Genomic DNA, 24,049 nt, shown 5'->3' with positions numbered 1-24,049 from the left:
GACATGTCCAGAGGAAAGACGGTGAATATATTGGTAAAAGCGTGCTGAGTCTAGAGCTGCCAGGCAAGAGATCTAGAGGAAGACCAAAGAGGAGGTTTATGGATGCATTGAATGAAGATATGAAGGTAGTTGGTGTTAGAGCAGATGATAGAAGACAGGGTTAGATGGAGGAAGGTGATTTGCTGTGGTGACCTGTGAAGGCAAAAGCCAAAAAGAAAGAAGAAAAGAGTGCCAAGTTCCCCTTAAATATTTACCTGTTTCATTTTTCAAATACTCCCAATTACAACCTGCATGTATTTTCAGTTTTTGATACAGTTACAGTTACAGTTTTGTATTGAATTAGAACTTACTTTGACCTCCATGTATTTGAGAAGAGAATAATGGAATGAAGCCTTCTGAACAGAGTGGTGACAGAGATGCTAAATGCTATATGATCCATTCATATTTGAGGTTTAATGGAAATTTTAACCTTCTAAAAACTTACCCTAATTCAGCTTTTACTTTTGCGTCAAGGGGTTAAATATTTAACGAGCAGCCAATAACCAATGCTCCCAAAACCCTTTCTTGTATGCAGAGACCAGTACGAGAATGTTACCTACAGAAATCCACAAATCTATATTGGTCCACGAAACTGTTAGTCATGAATGATCTACCTGTGCTCCTGAGGGGCCCCCAGGCCTGACAGCTCCTGTTGCTCATTGTTATGATGACGAAAAACGAGATGTCAGTTAGGGAGATCTGAACCGAAGCACTGTTTGTAAACAGCGCAGCACCATGATCCTAAATGACTAATCAATCAATGAAAAGGGTTCGGCGCACATTTGGAAGGGTTTTTCTGGAAAGAGGACGGGGGATTTCCGGTGCACGTACCACCTGACTCACTGTGGGTGTGACGTTATGAAACCTACCTGCGCGTCTAACCGTCCACGCCACGCCCCCCTTACCCCACCTGAGAGCTCAGGAAAACCAAAGAGAAACTCCTGCAAGTCACAGAGAGCAGACAAACGAAAGAGACTCAGCTGAAAACCTTTGGAGATTTTAGTTGAAACTACACTTTTTAAGCGGAGAGGAAACGTTTTACGGAGTGAGCGAGACGGAGAGGAGGACTTCAACTTCAGGTGAGTCAGTGAACGCTGACCTTTCATGCTCACGCTCACCTGTGTCTCACTGTCGGTGCGGATTCTTTCTCCACACCTGCTGACAGTTGGAGACACGTCTGGGCTAATTTCCCCCAGTATCTATGGAATTCTGTATTGAAGATAAACGACAGTTGTTGTATTTGATGCTGTGAAATGCGGGTCTGTTTTGATGCGTGGCAGTTCATGCGCAGCTGCTGTTTGGGGACGGTGACTGACAGACAGCTGCAGCGCACTCCTCTTCTTCCTCACTCTACTGGTTCTTCTGCACGCGCAGGTTTCAGCCTGCCTGACGCACAGTTTCGGGCACATTCCCAAAAACTGCTGCTTCTGTTGGAGTCAAAGGGGAAGCTGGCTCCACTCAGCCTCTCACGCACTAACGTTTGTTTGTGCACTGAAACACTGCACTCATCTGGCTTTGCTGTACTTTGTAAGACAAATGGTTTTAGTTAATAGCTTTTTAAGGCTAAATTAAGTGTCTGACATACCAGTAAATATTTAATAATATGAATATTAATAATAGTTTGATTACAAAACATCAACTTCAATTTAATATTTAGTTGATAAATATTGTAGAATCTTCTAACTTCTTGTTATGCAAGTCAGAATTAACCAAATGCAACACAAATTGTACGATTTAATGTTCGTTTATTTCAAATTCTTGTCAAATCAGCTTAGCTAATTGTTGTTGACATACTTTTGTCCAAACTGTACTTTTTCCTGCTGCTGATAATCTATTCAAAAGGTAAATTTCTTGACTGGAGGGCCACAAGGGGTTCTAACATTGGACAGAAGGGCCAGATAAGAAGCAGTTGTGTGGAATTGGTAACCAAACTCATAAGAGAAAGGAAAACAACATAGAATAGACAAAACCTGCTTTCATTTTGACTGGAAATGTATATTTTAAAACGGAATAATTTTAGTTTTTATTTCAAAACTGTGGCTTTTGTTCTCATTTTAGGGCCTCCTCCACCAATGGGTTGATGTCCATCAGGGGAAAATGCAAATTTTAGAGGCAAACTGCCTTCGTGTAGTTGGAAAAACGCCCGTCTGACTCAGAAAAAACACGTGAACATCAGAATAACAGCAAATCCTCCAACACCACCAATAACTGTGCACATATAGGCAAGGGTCAATTTAGTGCACCATTACTGTGAAGACACCAGAATTACAGTGGAAAATGAAATACAATTTAGAAGTAACAAAAGACAGTAATTTCTTCCAGTTTGGTGGGCCAAATTAAATAGTTTAGCCCATGACCCCCGGGCTGTAGTTTGCCCACCCCTGGTTTAAACAGTAAATGTCTCTATTTTCCCTCCTGGATGTTTTGGTTCTTTGGGTTGTTGCATAGTATGTTTGTATTGTAATGCTGTAGCTGTTCAGGCAGTTGACTATTCTTTGGATTACATAATATCTTACTGATGCAATAAGTTGTCTGCTCAGAATTTTTGCCAAACCCTGACTCTTCCTTCATAGGGCGTGAAGCCTTTGCACAAAACTGCTCTTTTTAGCTTTTATTAAAGCCAAGAGGACAGACGCTGACTCTGTTTCAAAGTCTTTGGTCATGTTTTTTTGTTTTTTTTGGTGAACATTTTCCAGTAGATTCAGCTCAGAAGATGTTAAATTCCCCTGGTAAACAAGTCTAATGGAGAAATTTTACCCAAAAAAAAACAACTCAGCACTAACATATTAAATATAAAAAGTTTTCCTGACAGTCCAATTAGTTTTTTTAAAAACTTGCTTAAACAAAAGTTTATCATTAATGTAGCCTACATTTGATCAGTAGTAGGTGTTTTTTCCTAACCACTATAAAGGCTATAATGCTACATTGAGATCATAAATGAACTTTAACCCTCATATAGGCAGTGTGTATTGACACCCCAAAGCAGTAAAAATGATTTTTTTTTTACACAAAAAAAATATTTTAAAGGGGTGTAATCACAAGAGAGTCAGATTGTTTACAATTTACTTGTTTAATAGTATGATTATCTAATTATTGGGCAAAATGTACCCAGGCTACCCTTTAATGAATATTGATATTTATGTTTAGTTAAAAAAAAAAAAAACATGCTTTCAATTATTGATTTACATCATTTGGAAAAAGAAACATTTTTTTTAATGTTGGTGTTTGATTCAATTCTGCCTCAGACAGATTGATCTGATTTGATCCTTGGAACAGAAATTGTTTTATGGATTCATCGATTAATTGTTGAACCCCAAAGGTTTGCATACAAAAACAACATTTTTTGTTAAAGGTTACAGTATTTTTTGCCCTTTGATATTTCAAGAATGGGATAGTATTTACGGGCTATGTATATTTAATTGAAAAACCTAACAAAATTAATAAAGAATTTAAAACCATTTTTTTTAAGTAATTGAGAAGGATTAATTTTTGCGAATCATTTTTTTCACTGCTAAGGTAGTTTTTTGCACAGGCAATTTTTGCAGAAGAAAAGTTGTATAATAGTTGTCTGTCGTGAACTCGTATCAAATATTTTTTAAGCTGTTAGAGTATTTTTTTATTTAAAATTTCAAAACAAATTTGCACAAATAAAACAGGTGCAAATTGTTACATATCATTTTTGTGAGTAATAGACATGGGTTGTTCTTTATAGTGTACGGTAAAGACTGAAACATAAAAAGTGACAATGGAATCAGGGGTTTGGACATCCAGGGAGCTGGAATCAAACCACAAACCTTTTGATAGACAAATGTATAGTATCTGGTTAGTTATGTCTCATCATGTCGTCACAGTTGCAACTGCATTGCAGCTTGGTTTGGTTGAGGCATGTCTGTGTCACCAGTTGTTCATCAAAACTTATTTTTAAAACCTTTTAAGGAGCTGCTTTTTAATTATATTTCTTAAGCAATACAGCAAACTTTTTTTTGTCATTTGCTCCCAGATAAAGTTAGTCAGCCAAATAATTGTTTTCTTGAAGGATTGATGCCATAATGACCCGTAAAATAAGAACACATCAGATCAGAGTAGAAATGTCCAGTTTATCGCATATTTACTAATAAACAGGAAGAATCTATGTAAATGATCAAAATCTATCTAGTGTTTTGTGACCCAGTGTGCCCTCAGGATTTCCCCGTGTTTACCTGCTTCCGCACACCTGATTTGAATAAACAGCCACGCCTCTGCAGAGCACGATGAAGAGCTGGGTCAGATGAGCGAATGCACTTGTGTGTTGGTAGCTGTATAGTGGCTTGTTTGAACTGCTTGCATGCTTCAAGTGTGTCCTCTCAGGGTGGAAGCTAAAGCCCAGGCCTCTGGAGAACAGCCGATCTGACCGCCTTTGTAAACCTGATTGTTTGTAGTGCAAAAGCCTCATATTTACTCAGTGAGGCCTGGCTGCTCCTCGTTATCCACTAACCACAGCTCAGCGCTCTGCTTAATCATAGACTTTTTGTTGGAGCTCACAGAAAGAGTAACTATTAAATTAGGTTTCTGTGTTCGTGGTGAGGCATTGTTCTTCAAGACTTTGCTGTAAACACACTGCTCTTTAAATTCCACGTGAAACACTCAGCCTTAGAGCTTAATATGGAAGGAATGTGCTGTGGTTTTCACTGCTGGACGGACAAGAACCTGAAGCTCACCGGGGACAAACCTTCATTAATGCTGGTTCTAGTAAAACTCTGTCAGTCATCGATTTTTATGTTAAAGGCCCACTCCAATGAAAATGGTGTTTTTTTCTCTCGATAGATGGGATATATACATAATATTAGGCTTAAACGTGCATTTCTGAGTATTTCTCAATTCAAATTGTTGTTAATCAGGAGCAGATGAGAAAATGTGTTCTCAAAAAGACTGTCGTGGTGACCTAGAAGCTACTAAGGCAGACTACAAGCATCCTGCTCCACTCCATTCTGATGCGTCCACTTGCAGACAAATAGATCCATGAATTTCTTTTTTTTTTTTTTTTTTTTTTAACTTGTCCTGTCCAACAGCTAGGCAGGCAGATGAGAGCTGTGGGCCTCTTGTGTTGGACATATTTTACTTTAACAAGAGGGGTTATTAATCTTCAGACAAACCAAAGGCATGACTGAATAAACCCCTTTTGTAATTGAGGCCAAACTTTATTCATTTCAACCATGATTGAAAATCTTTGGTGTTGGACCGGACGGAAAAGGAAAGAAGGGAAGAAGAGGGAGGGATGTCAGAGGGGGGGGGGGGGGGGGGGTGATAGTGAGAGGGGGGGGGGGGGGGTAAGACCATGAAGCAGCATAGAGCAGACAGGTTTACTGGTTGTTTATCATTACGGTACGGTTCAAATGTAGTACAAAAAGGGCGGGGCCTGTCCACACACACTCAAATATTATCAACACACCTGCTAGCTGCAAAAAATGTCCACATGTCGACATGTACACAAAACAGATAGTGTTCACGAACGCATACCTATGCCTTTAAACCAATTAGTGTGAAATCTTTCATTCATTCAATCATGCAAACTATTAGTGCAAAGGTGAGCTAACACCTGTGCTCAGGTGAGTGTTTATGTTCTTCTAAAATGGATGGTGGAATGTGAAAAGAAGGAGGAGGAGCGCCCAGCCACCCCCACACCCAGACCCCCGCCGCAGCAGCAGCGGCAGCCGGAATCCCCCCAACGCCTGAATTTCTTTTTTTCCTCATCTTACCTGTGAAATGTTATGCCTTCCTCCTTCATGGACTCATTTCTCCGATTTTGGCAGTTGAAACCCGCACAATGAGCTGGCATTTTGCAAATAATAGGTTCAGATGCATGCACTGCAGGAGTGACTTGACCTCACCAAGATGGCGGTGCTCTCCTCCCATGAGGAATCGCGTGATGCCTCCTATAGCGATAAAACTCATTGTTGTGAGGGGCAGTAGGGTAGCGGGAGAACATTGTAAATGTATGGATGATGGGAACGGGATGGACTTACTCAACGCTACCAGTCCCGCCCTCAACTCAGAGGTGAATTTCTAATGATCTCCTTGTGCTCTGCAGAAACTATGTCCTAGAAAATGACAAGGGTTTATTGGTTTTCTGACTAAAAACAACATAATCATAATTAAAAGGCCACGTTACAATAGATCTAAACAGCAAAGAGGTGGGACTTTAAGCACTTCTCATGTCAGCCATATGACCTCTGTTTTGTTTCCTATGGATTAATAATTCACTGCAGGTGATGTGGACGCCCCGAAGGCCTCTGTGACAAAGCTCCTTGATGTTACTATCAGCACTATACCTGAGAGTCACATAATACCTTAATGGTGCATCTTGCATGTTCGAAACACCTCTAACTTCTACGTTAATAAGTCACCTGCTATGATTTCTGGGGCTTTTCCAAAACTCTAAACGATCCATGAAAAGGACTACAGCCCTCCAGCTTCTGGGCGTGCCTAAATGTTAGCCATGAAATTGAGATACCATCAAAGCTCTCTGTTGCCACAGTGGCGTTTCCTGATTCTCAGACACAGCAGAACCAGTGGACGAACCCAGGAAACCTAACTCCGGGCAGAAGGATCTATAGTGGAGCAAACAACCCATCAATTATTAACAGCCCAGCGCTCTCATTCTTGCATCGTAACCATAGCACCCGGAGGATTTAAACTCAGTCGAGGCCTGGGACGAGCTACTTTGTGGGAAAGTTAGTCAAGAAGAACACAGTTAGAGCTTGAGCCGGGGGGACGCGTCTTATTTTGTGAAATAATTGCCGGAAAGTACAACTGAAGGCAGAGGAAGGCATTTGTTATTTTCTAGATGGAAGAAATGACAGTTGGTCCTTTTTTCCTACTTAATTTAGGATATATTTTAGCTTCCTCCTGCTGAGGAGTTGACTGTTGTTGTCTTTGAGGAACCTGTAGATGGAAATCTGTTGAGAATTCTTTTCCAACAGACAGAGGGACCATATTTTTTGTAAAGTCATGAATCTGAAACAGCGAATGAAACTGCTGAAACACTTTGGCTCTGTCCCCCCGGAGCAGTCGCCCCTGCCGCCGCTGCTGGTGGTGCCTGTAAGTAAAAGAAGTATACAGCTACAACATATTCATACTTTATTGCATCAAACATGTACTTTTATAGTTTTTATTTTATTTTCATTTTTTTGGTGTTTTAGAAAAAACAAAAGTTAGTTTTGATTAAGTTGAACTGGTTGAAAGCTTCTAAAGTAAGGATCTCAACCTTTCCAGTGTTTTTTGTTTTCAAATTAGGCTAAAAGCTGCTTTTTTTTTGTATCACAATGTATGAATCCCAAAAATGTGTAAATTGACATCCGTAATCATGAATCACCTTGAGAAGTAGAGGTAGATGTTGAGTGTCAAAGGCTGTGTCCATCAGAATATCTGTAATTTTACTGTCTTTATTTCTGATTTATCCCTTTTCTGCTGCATTTAACTGAATGTCACTCTTGCAAATGGCTCAAAAGCTAAAAATGTGTTTAACATAAATGCAATATTAGCGATGATTCTCCTGGAAACACTCTGGCTTGAGAAGTTAATTCTTAGAAAGATAAGAGGATGGTCCTTTTGAAAACCGCAGTTTATGGAAAATACAAAAAAGTGAAAGATTTGATTGCATTTTAACTCGGAAAGTGACTCCCCTTTTTTCTATCGTTTTAATATTGCCTGTGTCTCTCTGTTGGGCTTCTCTGATTTTATAGTTTACATTGTTTCGCAAAGAAGTTTCATCCCACACCTGATACTCATTTTTGCCAAACATTTATAAAAGAAAGCTGATTTAAAAATCAAATGCGAAGTTTTTTTATTCCCTAAATTAATTAAGAAAATGGCTGAAGTTGGGCTGCAGATGGTTTTAAATGTTTGTTTACAAAGACCGCCTTGTCCTCTGGTATCAGTTTATTAGGAGGTCAAAGGCCGTGCAGCTCCACCCCTGAAACTCTTCCTGAACGGCCACTAGAGAGTGAATGCCTGAGGGGAAAACCTGGAGGGGGTGGAGCGCTCTCCAGGTGAGGACTGTACTCCATGTTTCTCAGTTTTCTCTGCTGAGAAAAGACACCATATCTGGTCATGTTACAAATTATTTCAACAGGAGGATCAAATATCTGGTGTACTGAGGCCTTCTTGTAGTCAGAGAAAATCCGAATTAGAGTTGATTATTGTGTATGTGGAAGGGAGGTTGTTGTTGCGTGGACTGTATGGAATATAAAGAGCGGGCTGTTTGTTGAGCGCTTAAGGCTATAGGTGTTGTGTTGGAAAGGCCCCTGGAGAAAATGGAAGTGCGGTTTAAAGACCAAGCGGTAAGTGCAACTGATGCAAGGATTGATCAAAGCAGTTGCAGCGTTCTGCTGTGTCTTCTAGCAGAGATTATAAACTGTCTGATGACAAAACCGCATCGTTCGGAAAGGTTTTTGTCATTCTGAGGTAAATTCTCATTTGTCGTGAAATCCATTCTGGCTTTTTCAACAGTGCTTGATCGCTTTGTCAACCATCTTTTTGTTTTGTCAAAATCTTAACCCCTTGAGACCAAAATTACCTTAATTTAGTATTTACATGTAAGCAAAAACATAAATTAAGTTTTTTTTACATAGCTGGCAATAAATCCAGGTGTCAAGGGGGTAATGTTCATTGTAACATCATGTTTTAGATGGTTGTTTTCCTTCTAATGCAGATCTCTTGGGCAAAGTGCTGTAATGTCTCAAAACAGCGTTATTCCTTTTCATCTTCCTCGGCATAAGGTTTGGTGTTTTCTGGGTCAAACTCGCCTCGCTTTGAGAGGGCGGGATGAGGCGTTCGAGGATTTCCTGTGAACAGGCTGCTCTTCGTTTTCTGACTGGAAGACCTTTCTCTGGCTGTCAGTCTCCTCGTTTCTCCAACAGTGGCATTAAACGGCATCAGCACCACACCAAAATACCAGATCAATGCATGATCAGGACATGCAATCCCCCCTTTTCGCTAGGCAACTTTTTTCTTATCCATTTTATCATTAACTTAGCCGACCGAGTGGCCTGTTGTTCAAAGGTCCTCCACTCCACACCTCAGCAGGTTTAAGACCGTTGTGTTGGTCGCATTTGTTTTCTGCCTGTAAAGCCTTTTATTCGAGAAAGTTTTTGAGACCATAAATACATGAAAAATTGATTCGGTGAACAGAATCAAGTAATTGTTGTTGGTTTACAAGTTGTTGGTTTTATTTTTTTTGTCCCAGAGTTACATTACTTGAGCTATTAAAATAGGCAGAAGCAGCTCACATTGGCTACTCCAAACTCCAGGTTGCTTTTGAATATTACAACTATGTCTCTGTGACCTGGGTATCAGCTTTACTTGTTTCTTGTATGAAACCACAAGCATCTGTGTGTTCACTACTACAAAATATTGCAGTAAAACGAGCTTGAATGTAAGAAATGCAAATCCTAGGTGGATACTGTGGACCCAGCATGTTTAGTTTCATTTGTAAAGATGTAGTTTTATGTCCCAACAGTAAAATAATCTGACCAATATAAAGCTATGATCAGATTAGTAGAAATGAGTTCCAAAATTTTTTGACAAGTGGAAATGACTGTTTGTTTCCATAAATGGGTTTCCTGTTTGTAAAGTTATGTGTCACCCACACCTCAGATACTAGTTACACATACCAGTTAAGCCTTCCTCCATACCGGTCAGGTGAGGTAGAAACAGGTGTGAGCATGCTCAGACCAGGTTGACTTAAACAAACACTCACTGTTCGCCTCAGAATCAACTTTCATTCGAGTAAGGATCTGCGTTCGACAGCAGAACTGACACATTAGGTTGAAAAATTGTGTAATATTTGTTGTACCTAATAAGATGACTTTTGTGTTTCTTTCTAGAGACCCGGGATGGAAGAAATAACAATATGGGACCAGCAGACAATAACTCTGAACAAAGTAAGTGAATTTTCTGATCAGACTTTAATGAGGGATATGGCTAAAATAAGTGTTTAGATTACTTTTCATTCAATTCAATTCAGTTTTTGCCTAGTGTTTCCAACGGCAGCATTTGGGTAGTATACAGTGGCTATGCGGAAGGCGCCCTGGCTCAGGCAGTTTCCGTATCGTCTCTCAGGGCTTTGTGTGGCTCTTTCAGTGCTTCTGCTGCAGGTGCTTGGGTTTCGCAGCACAGACCCAAGCAGGAATTCAGAAGCGCCACACCCTGTTGTTGCACCGCGGCACCCTCCTGTCTTTGGAATGTGCTCTGTCTCCCTCTATCTCCCTCTGGCATCACCTGCTCACTCTTCTGCATTGTTCTTCTCCTCTGCTTCCTTTTTTGTCTCATTCATCTTTTTGGTTTTTTTTTTTTCAATCACAGGACCCCAAACTGGGTTTTGGTTTTGCCATATCAGGAGGGAGAGACAAACCTAACCCAGAAAATGGAGAAACTGCTGTGGTGGTGTCTGATGTTCTGCCAAATGGACCAGCCATGGGACGACTGTTGTGAGTTTACCATTCTTGGCCATTAGATAACCACTTCTATCGCTATAGACCCTAAGTAGCTCATGCTCACAGATTCACATTTTTATGAGAGTTTCCTTGATTTTTATAGTCATAAGGATCAAATTACCATGGTCAATGGCATACCTATGGACAACGTCCACTCAAACTTTACCATTCAAACTCTCAAAACATGCGGAAAGACGGCAAACATAGTAAGTATGGAAAAATGAATAACAAATTAAAGGAAAGAGGGAAACCATCAATCTACGCCAATTTATTTATTTATTTATTTTTGCAGACTGTGAAACGTTCTCGAAAAATACAAATCCCAGCAACCACAAAACCAAAGCGGGCAGTGTCCCAGTCCAACCTGCTGGATCAAGACTACCCCAGACGAACCCGCCGCTTCTCCGACAGCAGTGATCCCCGGGATGCAGATCGCTACCGTTCCAAACCCCGCAGCACGACACCTGACCGCAATGGCTATGGAAACAACTCGCCAACTCTGGTGTCCTCTAGCTACAAGAGGCTTCCAAAAAGCACTGCTTCAGACAAACCTATCAAAACCACTTTGATCAAAAAGAAAACCACAGATGGTAAAGAATAGCTTTAGTGTAACATTTATGTTCAAACTTGAACATCTCCTAATTTGTGTTTCTAACATGTTTTGTTTTCTTTCATTTATTCGAATTCTTTTTGCAGAATATGGACTCAAGTTGGGCAGCCAGATTTTTATAAAGCACATGACTGAAACTGGCCTAGCTGCAAGAGAAGGTTCCCTGCAGGAGGGAGACCTCATTCTCAAGGTGAAGAACTGCTACAGTAACGGTTGTGGACTTTTTTTTCCTATCGATGCTGCATTAAAAAGTCCTAATCCATCTGTCTTGATCTCTTAATGTGCAGATCAACGGCATGACAACAGAGAATCTATCTTTGCTGGAGACCAAGCACCTGGTGGAGAAGAGCAGGGGAAAGCTGACCATGATGGTCCTCAGAGATGACCGCAAGTTCCTGGTCAGCATCCCAGAAATAGACGACAGCCCCCACAACACGGGGGACGAGCGCCGCAGATATAGTAGCTCTGAACTGGAAGGTCAATACAATTTTCTTGGGTTTCATTTGAGAACCAAGAGTCTTAAAGCATCAGATAAAGAACTTACAGTATTTCATCCTGTCTTTGCAGAAATTTCAGACCTTGATGAAGACTTGATTCCTCGCAGAACAGCCCGTCAAACTGCTAAAGAGAAGCGGACACGCAGGTACAGACTTCCACCGTACTTTAAACAAGCCACGTCCAGTAGACGGCAAACTTTATTGACAAAAAACGTTATTTCTAATCCAGAACCAGAGCTGAGCCAATTCCTGTGGTGAAGTCTCGTGACTCCTCCCCGATGCGCTCCACCTTGGGACGGCCTGCAAAAAACTACGCCCCTCGCAGACGTCAGTCCTGCTGCAACCACTTTCTCTTCAAAATAAAAGACATCATCACTAACTGATGATGCTTTAATAGTACAGAGATATACATGAAAACTCTCTAAGCAGAAGAGTTTGTTTGTTTCTGACAGCAGTTATTGACAGAACCCTTCTAATGTTTCAAACCCCTCATTGTTTCTTCAGCTCCTTCTGACTCAGAGTCCGACCGCAGCGCCTCCCCTCTTCCCGTCAAAAGAGAGAGTCCTGAAATGAGGGATTCCAGCAAATATAAGTAAGTTCACCTTCATTCTTTGAACTGAGAACTTGTGTGTGAAGTGTATTTATTCCTTCTTGACCTGCAAGATAACCCCTGTATGGATAAAAGTCAGCTTCACGATTATTGAAGGTGATTTGACTAAAAGCATCTGTATTTAGCATTTTTTATGTATAATAAAAACAATATAAGTTGCAAAAATCATTTAACATAATAATTGATCATCTTCCTTTTTTTGCAGATGCTGTAGGGCGTTTTATTTTAAATAACAGTTTTATTCATCCTCATGCTCTTGCAAAAGTCTTTACAATCTGAGTTGATCATCTCTTATATTATCCTCGTCTACCATGCGAAGGAGCTTTGTGGAGGACCGTGGGACCTAAACTGTTGAACTATTGTTTTTGTTTTTTACAGACCTCTGTCGGGAATGTCCACCCTCCCCAACCCGCGGTCCTCCCCTATACATCAAAACTGGTCCTTGCCTAGCTCCTCCAACACCTCCACATTGCCCCGCAGACCTGTGTCGGATTCTGACTCGGATGGCAGTGGCACCCCCCCTCCACGCAGACAGACCCCCCATGTTGACAGCAGATACAAGTACTGATATTTCTATTGAATATGTATAGGATTCAGCCAGTGTTTCAGCTCAGATTGTTCCTGACTAGATGCTTTTTCCTCCCGTCTGCAGAGTCCTTCCTGATCTTCATGGCGCCCTGAAATCCTCTCCCATCCCTGTTCGCCAGGAGCCACTGAGGAGAGTTAGCTCTCCCCTGAGGATTCCACGACCAGGTTGGAAAAGCAAACATGCGTCATTACATTTCCTCGTAATTGTGCACGCCCAGTTCCTTCTAAAACATTTCCTCACCAATATTTACCTAATAAATGTGAATGCCTGATATGCAGGTGTACACAAAGAAAGATGAGGCCAGGGTGTAACAGGAAAGTTCTTCTTAAAGAAAGCCTTTCCCAAGAGCCATGGCATTCGTTTGCAACGATATGCTGATGACACACAGCTTTACATCGCTGTGTCTCCTGCTGACAGAGATGATCGTACATGTTATGGACTTTCAGAACAAGACATCGAGACTTATCGAGATTAGAGAGAAACCTTTAAAACTATACAATTATGAAATTTCTTCTTTCAGTGTTGAGTGTTCTGTTTGTCTCTGAGCTGAAAGTTTATTCCACATATTACAAATGAACAAAAACAGGATTCTGTCATGTTAAAACATTTTCAGAGTCCACCAATTTCTCTATTTTCCAGCACAGAGGTGCTAATATATGCTTTTATTTCTAGCAGAACAGATTATGGTAATGCCTTGCTCTCCGGTCTTCCGGTAAAGAGCGAATGAAACCTTCAGTTACTTCAGAACTCAGTTCTGAAGAAGACCGGAGGGTGGGAAGAGTGGGAAGAGCTTTCACTGATTTTAAAAGTGCTGCTTTGGTTGCCTGTAAAATTGGCATTGTGTGTTTTATTATACTTTTTTAATTAATGTGAAGGTCTTTGCTTTGTCGTTGGTTTTTATTTACTTGAAAGATTTTTTTTATCCTGTTAAGCACTTGATTCGATTTGATTAACAAGTTGATGCATCTCTGCATTGCTTCAGAAAACCAAACAAATATGGATGATAAAACGTTAACTGCAAATTAGTAAAATATTAAAAAATACTTAAAATACTAGTGACTGAAGTTTTGCCATATGCTTTAATATTGGTTATCCTCTATTTTTCCCCAGAGTCTGATTCTGAGTCCGATAGCACCTCACCGCCTCTGCAGAGGCATAGCACCTCCCACAGTCAGGAATCCCTCAGCAAATACAGGTACAGATGAAGGTCCTCCAAACCTCACCCCTTAACCGAAACTCAACAAGAGCTCGTCGAACGGAAACTGAACAAACGACAATCCTTTCTCAATGTTTACCATACCTAATCAAAAGTCATTTGTTAAAAAGAAATTCTTGATACATTTTTTTTGTCTCTTTATTTTTGTTTGTTTCTAATTTTTATGGATTTGATCAGGTTTTATAGATTTTTTTTTTAAATTTTTGTTGTTGTGGGTATTTTTGATTTGTATATTCTGTTTGTTGACGATTTGTTAACCCTGAAATAAAGGTGGTTTTTCATTGTTAACCAATGAAATAAAAGAGGCTTTTCACTGAAAGTGTTCTCCTGTATGTGGCTTAGTGGTGACTCAATGAGAAGATGTTGATGGAGTAAGACTGGTCGGTCATCTGTTGACCACTTTGTCTATGCACTAAAAAAAAAAAAAAAAGTTTATAATTTTATATCGAACCTGACCAGGCAGCTTAAAAACTGCACAATCTATAAAGGTTCATATCGTTTGGTCACAAAGCAGTTAAACTTCACAAAGAGCACTTCCCCAGTTCCCTCACAGACACTCAGGTGAATATTCAACATTTCAGTCTCAGTTTCCTATAATCATTTTAGCCACTTGCCCCCCCTTTCGCCAAACGTAACTGAGATTTGTTCCTCCTCCCTCACTCCCGCCTCCCTTTCATCTTTTCCAGAGCTCTGCCTGAAGTTTCACTGCAGTCTCAGGTGGAGCCGCCGCAAAGGAGCACTCCCGACACTGTACCGCAAGCAGGTGTGTGTCCATAAGGAGTCTTTCCTGCACCCCTGAGTTTGGAGTTGTGAAATGACATGTCATACTTTTTCTATATGAATCATTCTATTGTTTACATTTTATGAAGAACTTTTGCCCAAAGCAATCCAACCGTTATTTACATTGTAGTCATGCTTGGTTCATTTCATTCCACAGCTTCCTCTGACTCTGATTCAGAGCCTGACTATGCACCTGTTCCACGAGTTGAAACCACAAGAAGCAGACAGAGAGCCAGCGGCAGACGCAGGTGAGAAGAGACCTGCAGCCTAATGCCCTCAATTCTGCAGCATCTGAACTGCCAGTAACAGTTTTGATATAGGATGAACTAGGCAGAACCCAAACTTACCCACTCCCTCCAAAGACTCAAGCCAGTGATCCTGTCTCACTGGTTTCAGTCAAACCACACATTTACTTTTACAAGTTTAGATCAGGATCAGTCAAAGTTTAAGTAGGAATTTTTAAAAATACTGTGAAAGTTGGGTGAGTGTATCAAATGGTTCTACTGAGTCATCAGTTTTGGTGATGAAAATGGGGAAGTGTCTGCAGCTGGTTTATCTGTAACACAAAGGTCATGTCTTTGTGAGCCACATGACTTCCTGCTAAAATTGCATCACTTTAAGTGCTTACAGTCAAAACAATGTTTGACATTTGACATGGTCACGCTGGGTTTGGCCGTTCATTCCCAATTGACGACATACCTGCTTGCATTTGAAAGAAATAACTTTTTATAAGAAACAAACAATTTGTTTTTGTCAGAGCTTCTGCAAGGAAGCCTACAGTGAAGGAGGATGCTCCACGTCGTTTCCCATCCCCTGCAAGACCAACTCATGATGGTCGGTCCATTCTTCTGTTTTGTATTTATTTCCATCATTCTTCTCTGGGGTTGTACTTTGACATTATTCACTGCTAAGGTCTAAATGAAGATCTTTTTATTGCCTTTAGAGTCTTCAGATTCAGATCCCCTTTCACACCTCAGGCGGTCTGGCAGCTCTGAGCGGGAGGAGAGTCACCGCAGGTACTGTCAAGTAATGATGGCAGCATTCATCTAAATAAATCTATAAACCTGCATAGGAGGCTAAATCGGATGTTTCTGCTTTTGGAAGAGGACTGTGTAATAAACAAGATTAGGCTTATTCTAGTATAATTAATTATTAACACCAGCTCCTACAAAGTTTAGATCTAGGGATTTTTTTAAATTAAATTAGGAACCAAGTTCACGACTTTAAATTACTTTTTAGTAATTAGTACCTTTGTTTATAAAAAGATTCTGAGTTCAACACTTTTTATGGAAAATATCACCTTCAACATTTTCTGAACTCCTAGCAGTTTCTTCTAAAATTGAACAAATAACATTATTTTTTTAAAGCCAACTAACTTCAAGCATTTAATAGACTTATTCATTGATGAAAATGACACTTATATGCAGACTTGTGTCTTAGTCAGATTACCATTCAGAAATGTTTTCTCTAAACTTGGAAAAACAAATATTTTTGCAATATTTGTAAATTAATTTAGATTGTTCCCTTATGTGTAACATTATTGTCATTGAAAGAATATTCTGGTAACTTTTAATCCAATGCAAATAACTATTATCCTTGTGATTCAAAAGTAGATGAATAAATAAAAAATCCCTTTTGTAAAACAAATGGAATATGTACTTTATTGACGTTTTTTTTGCCAACAGTCAGTGTAAATGTTCATTGTGTTCATTCTCTCTCACAATTCACCAAAAAACAAAAAACTCACCTTCCAACTTGCCTATTTCCCCCCAATAACTTCCTATTCCTGGCTTATTGTATATGTATATTTTATTGTGCATTCTATTGCTTTTATTTAAAAAAAAATTTTCACTTTTATGTACGGCAACCTTGGGTAACTTGAAAGGCGCCTAACAAATAAAATGTATTATTACTGTTATTATTAAATTTATTATTACTGTTATTATAGGTGTGATGATAAAGTATTGTGTACATCTGGGCCTATAATATACAATTTATATAAAAATGACTACACAACTTTATAGTAACTGATGTAATGCTGTGCTTTATCCTTAAAGAAAAGTAATAATTTAGACTTAAAACAAACTACAATGAATTATGATTTATAAATATATTAATTCTAAGTTGATGTGACAAAACAATTTCAGTACTGAAATGCCTGATGTACTTTTTTCTGGACAGTACCAAACTTGCTTCTGACGGAAAGCCTTCCCTCCGGTCTGGGATTTCTGTGAAGAACAACTTACCACTTCAGTGTAAGGCAACGTTTGTGCTCTTTTTTTATTTATTTTTTTGGCTTCATTTGTAAAAAATTAAAAAAAGCAGCTTAAACATTTGTTAAACTCTAACAAATGTTGATTTCTCTTCCAGCCAAACCTGAAGAGGAGCCTCTTTATTTCTTACCTCCAGATTCTTATCCGTCATCAAATCCAGAGTAAGTTTTATATTGACAGAAAAACTTCTATTGCATTGTCTGTGCTCTCTCTGTTTCACGCACTTCCATCTTCTCTGATTGCCTAAGGTACAGTTCAGATGTGCAGACGCTGAGGTTTGCAAAGGAGCGAAGTTTGGGGCTGAGACTTGTGGGAGGCAACGATGTGGGCATTTTTGTTGGTGGAGTTCAGCCAAACAGCCCAGCATATGACCAAGGAATGAAGGAAGGAGACCAAATCCTAGAAGTGAGCTCATTTAGGCTTTAAAACCAAAGACATTATTTTTCACAACCTCGACTGGATGTAAAAAGCACTAAAATTGACTCATTTCTCACTTTATTTAGGTAAACAAAGTAGATTTTAACCATTTTACACGAGAAGAAGCTGCCAACTTCCTCCTTCACATCAAGACAGGAGAGCAGGTTGAAATCTCTACACAGCGTAAGATGGACAGTAAGTCTGGATCCTGTTTATCATTTCCAGTTGGTATGCAATTTACAAAACTACACTTATGTAGATGCTCAGTTGCATTGTTGACATATAGTTTTAAAAAACTCCTCAAACAAATTTGAAAATATTTGCATATTAAAAGTACTTTTTAGAAATCTCCTAATGTGTTTTTATAGTGCAGTTATGATTACAAATAGAATAATCAAAATGTAAAACAAATAAAATAAAATAAAACAACAAGAGTTTGTCGGTTTGACCTTTCGGCCAGTCCCCTCAGGATTTGTGCCCTTCCTGACACAGCCGTGTATTTTAAGAGCATCAACAATGAGCATCTAAAGATAGGATTCAAGGATCTTAATTGTCATTTCAGCGAGATAAAACAACATGAGTGTCTTTAGTCCTGGGCTAACCACTTACGGAGCAATGAATAAGTGCTTATAAAACATGATGAATATTAAACTAAAAAGCTATTTTCAAAAAAGCTAAAAAAAATTACTATAAATATAAACACTTTGCAAAATTGTGTAGAAGTGTATGTGCTGAAAAGGGTTTTAAAAGATTACAACTGTTGGATCATTTTGAAACTAATTTCAAATGGTCACTTAAAACTGTTCTTATCGTTGAAGTTGTATTTTTCAGGCTGTTACGGATTTCTTAAAGCTCACAAATTTTTTGTATTGTAAAATACACTTATTACCTTTTTTCTTAAAATATTAAAATTTCTGCAAGTGTCAACTTTATGCGTTCTAAAATTAAGACATTATTGACTAATGATCTGGTAGGTTTAAGCCTTTTCTGAAAGCTGGTATGGCTTGACGTTACGATCGGCAGAGAAAATACTGACGAAGCAACCTAATCTTTTATCTTAGTGACATTTGTGCTAATGATAGATTTACCACAGCTTACGCCACATTATGATATGATATTTTGAATTTGAAATCATCCTAATTGAAATGCAATTAAGTCATGATGTAAAGAAGTCCATGTCCTCAAAAAAAATGTACGTCATTACCATCTTTTTCCTTTCCAATCATTTCTCCTACTTTGTTTTTATAGTTTATAAGAAGATCATGAAGTCCAACTTGGGAGACAACTTCTACATTCGTACTCACTTTGATCACGAGTCCAACCATCCCATCGGTCTGACGTTCACCAGAGGAGAAGTGTTCAGGGTTATAGATACAATGCACAAAGGGAAGTTGGGAAACTGGCTGGCTATCCGTATGGGAAATGACCTGCACGAGATGGATAAAGGAATCATTCCCAACCAAGAGAGGTATAGAAGGAGAGCTTTTTACTCTCTTTCTTTTTAACTCACATTTTTAATGATTCAGTCCATCATGACATACAGCGCAGAGAAAATAGCCAAGACTGAGCGATTGCAACGACCCAGCGCTGAGAGGCAGGCGTCGGGGCCCAGAGCAGAGTTCTGGAAGCTGCGAGGCCTCAGAGGGCAGAAAAAGAATGACAAGACCAGGCGTAGCCGTGACGACCTGCTGCAGCTCACCATTCAGGGCAATTACCCGGCCTATGAGAGAGTCCTGCTCAGGGAAGGTGAGGAACAATTTTTCTACTTCGTCAGAAAAACTTTGGCTCTCATCAGAAACTCAAAACTCACCCAACAGGTTTTGACACGCATGAAATGTTTGTTTTGTGCAGCTAATTTTAAACGTCCTGTGGTCATCCTGGGTCCTCTGAATGACATTGCAATGGAGAAGCTGACCAGAGAGATGCCCGATGATTTTGAAGCGGCAGGTAACTTACTTTTTTTTAAATACTTTCTAACATGGAGTTTTGTATTCTTAAAAAGTGGACACGATATTTTGGCCTTTGTGATTTATTTTGCCTAACTATAACTTGCATTCACCTGAGTTTTTCCCCTTTTGCAGAGATGGTTCCTCGTGGGGGAACAGATAGTAGCTCAACAGTAATTAAGCTAGATACTGTGAGGAAAATTGCTGAAAAGGTAGGCAGCAACTATCAATACCCCATTAAATAAGTAAAAAATAAGTATTGTTGTTTGACTAGCTTAGAAAAATTGGTATTTAAAAAAGTTTTTTTTTTGTTTTCTTTCAGGACAAGCATCCTCTGCTGGACATCACTCCCACTGCAGTCGAAAGGCTGAACTATATCCAGTACCATCCCATAGTGGTATTCTTAGACCCTCGTAGTCGAAAAGAAGTCAAAGCTATGAGGCAAAGGTACGACCCCTCCTCCAACAAGAGTTCCCGACGTCTGTACTCGCAAGCCCTCAAGTTAAGGAAACATGCCAGCCATCTATTCTCAGGTATTAATAATTCTTAAGATGACCAACTCTAAAATAAATTATTTTTTCCTTTACTTTTACAGTTAATGCACATTATTTCCATCCGTTTTTTTAACCCTTGTGCTATCCTATGACCCCACCCTTACTTTGACATGTTCTCCATACCATGACAAAGGTGGATAAAGGTGAAAAGGATTTCAGGAAACCATGGACCCCAGTGAAAATCAAAAATCATTGAACAAATTAGGTTCAGCGGACTGTCTAGTGGGTCTAGATGACCCAACTCCCAATGTTAAAGTGCCTAGGATAGCACCAGGGTTACGTCCGCTTAATCCTTTTTGGGGTCACGGGGTCGCTGTAGCCTATCCCAACCTCTGTTGAGCAAAGGCAAGGTACACCACTGTGTCTAGTTGTACGACTCTATGTGGCACGTTAGATCACTTTTTTTCTTCCCCTCCTCTAACATTTCCCTTTAGCTCGAGTGGACCTGGACCCCGGTTCAAGTATTTGGTACGATTCTCTGAAGGAGAAGATCCGTCACCAGCAGTCCAAACCTGTCTGGGTGTCTGAAATCACGGTATAAAAAACACACAGTAAACGCACACAACCACGACCGCTTACGGACGCCACAAAGCTAGAATGAATTTAGTTAATTTAAGATTAATCAGTTGCTTATTAAGCAGTTTATTTTGCATTCTTCGCTGAATTTAACAACCTGCTTGCCAAGCACAGCAGCCACAGGCTGCACAAAAGGCTTGTCGTTTTGCTACTAGCATGTTTGCAAAATGACAAAGAAGTCATTCATTTTTCAACATTCCAACAACTTCTCACCTTTAACTTCAAAGCAAGCTTCTTTAGTCTACATTTAAAACTATATTCCTACTATTTTCCTCTTTTTTTGCTTTTATTTGCTTTTGTCTTTCTTGATATAAGGCAGGATAAATTTGGATATTTTCTTTCACTCAAAACACGTTTCCTGTGTTTAACTGACACTAAACTGGGTGTGAATGAGTTTGCATAAATGTGTGTTGGCTCTGCCATAAGTTGGAGACTTGCCCATCTTTTCTGTATGGAAATAACATTCTAGACTTTGTAAACACTGATTAACCTAATTGTGTGTTTTCTGACAAAAACATTACAAACCTTTTTTACAAACTTTGTCAGGTATTTTAGAGGGAGCTTTCTCCTTAGAAGTAACATTTTCTTCTTCCTGTCCAGTTGGAGAGTGGAGGAGAAGCTGATCTAGACACTTTAGACCAAACCCAGACAGACTATCTCAGTGCTGCCAGTGACCTGGAGGACACTGATGGTGAGATCTACACTGATGGAGAAGTCTACACCGACAACGAGGACCTAGAGGAGGCCTTTCCTGGCCAGAATGCACCTTTGCTCTCTCGAGACTCCAGGGGCCCTGGAGCTGCCTTAGCTCGATCCTCTGAGCCGGCTTTTGGCCACCATAGCCCGGTAATGGATGACGAGCCAAGTGATGACAGGTTTACACCCAGAGAAATCCCGCCGCTGATGCTTGTGCCAGAGCCTAAGTCGCCCTATCGGGAGCAATACAGCCCACGCCACAGCGATGGGGAGGACAATCTCTCTAATCGCAGCTTTTCAGACTCAGATTTTGGTGCTCTCGATCAGCCAGCCCCAACCACTCCATCAGATGGACCCCCAGACTTTGTTGCCCCCGCGCCCTCGTCTCGATACTCAATGGATGAGCCATCGGATGAGGAAGTCCAGCAGGAGAACCCCGAACATGCCAGCCTGTCCACCATTGAAAGGAAGCTACAGCAGGTTTGTACCCTGTTCTAAGCAGTACTTTGCTTTAAAGATTAGAGACTGTTTTTCTTATGAGATCTATGTGGGACCCTCTACTTCATTAATAAACATACTTTTTAATTGTAAAAATATTTAAAATATCATAAAATAAATTTTTGATTTGTCATACTGGCTTTCACACAGAAAATGTCATTTATTTGCATAATAATGTCAATTAAAACTAAAACTTCTCAAGAAAAAAAGCCCTTTTTAAAAGAAAACCCTTTTTATAGGGAACGTTAACTTATAGAATGACAGCCTAAGTGCCAAGAAACTAATCTAAAGGCAGAAAAAATCCTTTTATTTAGGGATAAAAAAAAAAAATTTCTGCCTTGATTAAGGCCAAAAGCCCTCTATAGTCACAGTCCCACGCACACATTCACACACTGATGGCGACATCGCCGTCATACATGGCACCAACCTGAAAAAACCATCCTATGGGGGAATCAAACCTGCAATCCTCCAATCAGAGGTCGACTGCTCTATCTCTGCATACCAGCAGGAAATCACTTTGATATAGAAATCTGTGCATTACACTTATATGACCATGGATTCTCCTGTGTGTCAGTCTGTTTTTAGTTGTTATAGTCGCTGTAATTCATGTTTTGACTTTAATTTTAAAAATATAATCAAACATTTAGAAATATTAAGTTTTCCTTATTTTAATTATGTCTGTCCTGTGTTTCAGACTCGAATGGCAGAGCCACAGGCACAGGGAGAGGATAAGAAACCCTCTGCACTCATTGTGTAAGCGTTTTGGGGATTTGTGGAATAGTGGAAACCATAAAGTCCTTTGCTTATTTGACCGCCAATGAATGTCTTTCTTCTTTACAGGCTAGCTCATCAACACCAAGCGGTTCAGTTCAGACGCACACAGATCCGAGGCAGCGACAGCTCTGAGAATGAGGAGGGAGTTGAAGCGTTTGACGAGGACGAGACAGATGACATTGAATGGGGTCCTGCAACTGAACTTTAGAAAAAACTGAGGATTTTAGTGTTAAGAATTTCCCACCAACATTTATGAAAAGTGTGCTCTTTCAAGAAACTTTTTTTTTCTTTGTAGAATGTGAATGCCTGGTTGTTAAAATGATTGGAAATGTTCAGAATGACCACAGTTGAACAAGACAATCTAAGTGTTTGATTTATATATTTTCCATTTGTAGGCAAAACAGATTCTTGTAAAACCTTCATTACATACAAAGTGTGGCCTTAAAACATTTTCTATCAATTAGGATTTTTCCCATTTATTTTTAAAAATGTTTTTCTACAATAAAATGTTCGGATTAATATGTTTTATGTAGTTTTTATGCTTTTTGTTCAGTGTGAACTGTCAATCCCTTTATAACATTCATTAGTAGGAATTTAAAATTGTATGGACATTAATATGGATTGTCCTTTACCGATGCTGTACGTTAGGCTTTAAAACTGAAAAAACAGTGACAGTAGATTAAACACTAATGATCTGAGTGATCAGGGTAAGGATGATGAGAATCCACAACTTCACTCTTTCCAGGACTGTTGGACATTTTAATCTCAATTTACCAGTTTTCATTAAAATCCCACACCAACTATATGTTGAACTATTGTAAAAGTGTTCCATGTAGTCTTTTTTTTTATTATTATGATTATGCAGTTTTTAGCCAAAATCCAAAAAACCTGTGTTGATTTCTAGGACATAGTTTCTGCAGAGCAGCAGTTCATTATAGAAATTTGCCTCTGAGTTGTGTTGGGAGTAAGCCTGTGCTGATATCCCATCATCCCCTTGTTTAGACCATCTCCATTTAGCTTACAGCCCATCACAACCCCAAGCTAACTTTAGCGGCACAACAAAATGGGGAGCAGTATTGTAGCTATCCAGCCGTACAGTTCTGATCCAGATTCCAGTTCGGACAAGGAAAACAAAGACGTCCATGGATCTATTTGTCTGCAAGTGGATGCATCAGAATGGAGTGGACCAGGGAGACTTTGGCCTGCCTGTTTCAGTTCTTCATCACAACTTAAAGCTTTTTCAATCTGTTCTCATTCACTACGATTTGAAGAAAGAAATACTCAGGCATTTTTAATCATAAATGATTTTATCCTCCATCCATAAAAAACTAAATCAATTTAAAGAAACCAATTCAAAGTGTGTTTTTGGTGTTTTTAACATGTTCTTGTGGCCTTTTTTCTCATAATGGAGAACGTATAGTAATAAAATAAAGCTCAAAATTGCACTTCTGTGTATTTCTTAAATGAAATCGTTGTGAATTAGCAGCAGAAAAATCTAAATG

At 39.5% G+C, this 24,049-nt stretch overlaps 1 protein-coding gene across 5 annotated transcripts; it reads left to right on the top strand.

Annotated features, from left to right (window-relative positions):
- The first annotated feature begins 933 nt into the window (after window positions 1-933).
- LOC101162919 (tight junction protein ZO-3) lies at window positions 934-23,370 on the top strand. 5 transcript variants are annotated; one of them, XM_011474386.3, is made up of 30 exons: window positions 934-1,118; window positions 9,903-9,959; window positions 10,381-10,505; window positions 10,615-10,717; window positions 10,804-11,101; window positions 11,208-11,311; window positions 11,409-11,598; window positions 11,689-11,764; window positions 11,848-11,945; window positions 12,123-12,210; window positions 12,607-12,789; window positions 12,881-12,981; window positions 13,928-14,012; window positions 14,720-14,796; window positions 14,971-15,061; window positions 15,571-15,647; window positions 15,757-15,829; window positions 16,995-17,068; window positions 17,184-17,247; window positions 17,335-17,491; window positions 17,590-17,698; window positions 18,752-18,971; window positions 19,047-19,249; window positions 19,355-19,450; window positions 19,585-19,661; window positions 19,772-19,982; window positions 20,438-20,538; window positions 21,180-21,755; window positions 22,468-22,526; window positions 22,614-23,370. In XM_011474386.3, the coding sequence occupies exons 2-30, from the start codon at window positions 9,912-9,914 to the stop codon at window positions 22,753-22,755; spliced, it is 3,906 nt and encodes a 1,301-aa protein (XP_011472688.1). In that variant the 5' UTR covers window positions 934-1,118; window positions 9,903-9,911; the 3' UTR covers window positions 22,756-23,370. The 5 variants fall into 5 exon arrangements, with proteins under 5 accessions (XP_011472688.1, XP_011472686.1, XP_020558292.2 ...); XM_011474384.3 differs by lacking the exon at window positions 934-1,118 and adding an exon at window positions 6,608-7,116; XM_020702633.2 differs by lacking the exon at window positions 934-1,118 and adding an exon at window positions 7,980-8,066.
- The last annotated feature ends 679 nt before the right edge of the window (window positions 23,371-24,049 follow it).

This window comes from Oryzias latipes, chromosome 4, assembly GCF_002234675.1.
Source record: "Oryzias latipes chromosome 4, ASM223467v1".
Lineage (NCBI taxonomy): Eukaryota > Metazoa > Chordata > Actinopteri > Beloniformes > Adrianichthyidae > Oryzias > Oryzias latipes.
Note: the sequence above shows the minus strand (reverse complement) of the source record. Positions and strands in the feature narration are given on the sequence as shown.

Coding starts and splice junctions, on each gene's coding strand:
- LOC101162919 (XM_011474384.3), top strand. CDS start 7,027: ATGAATCTGAAACAGCGAATGAAACTGCTGAAACACTTTGGCTCTGTC. Junction 18,972..19,046: donor ATCATTCCCAACCAAGAGAG/GTATAGAAGGAG, acceptor CATGACATACAG/CGCAGAGAAAATAGCCAAGA. Junction 22,527..22,613: donor AAACCCTCTGCACTCATTGT/GTAAGCGTTTTG, acceptor TCTTCTTTACAG/GCTAGCTCATCAACACCAAG.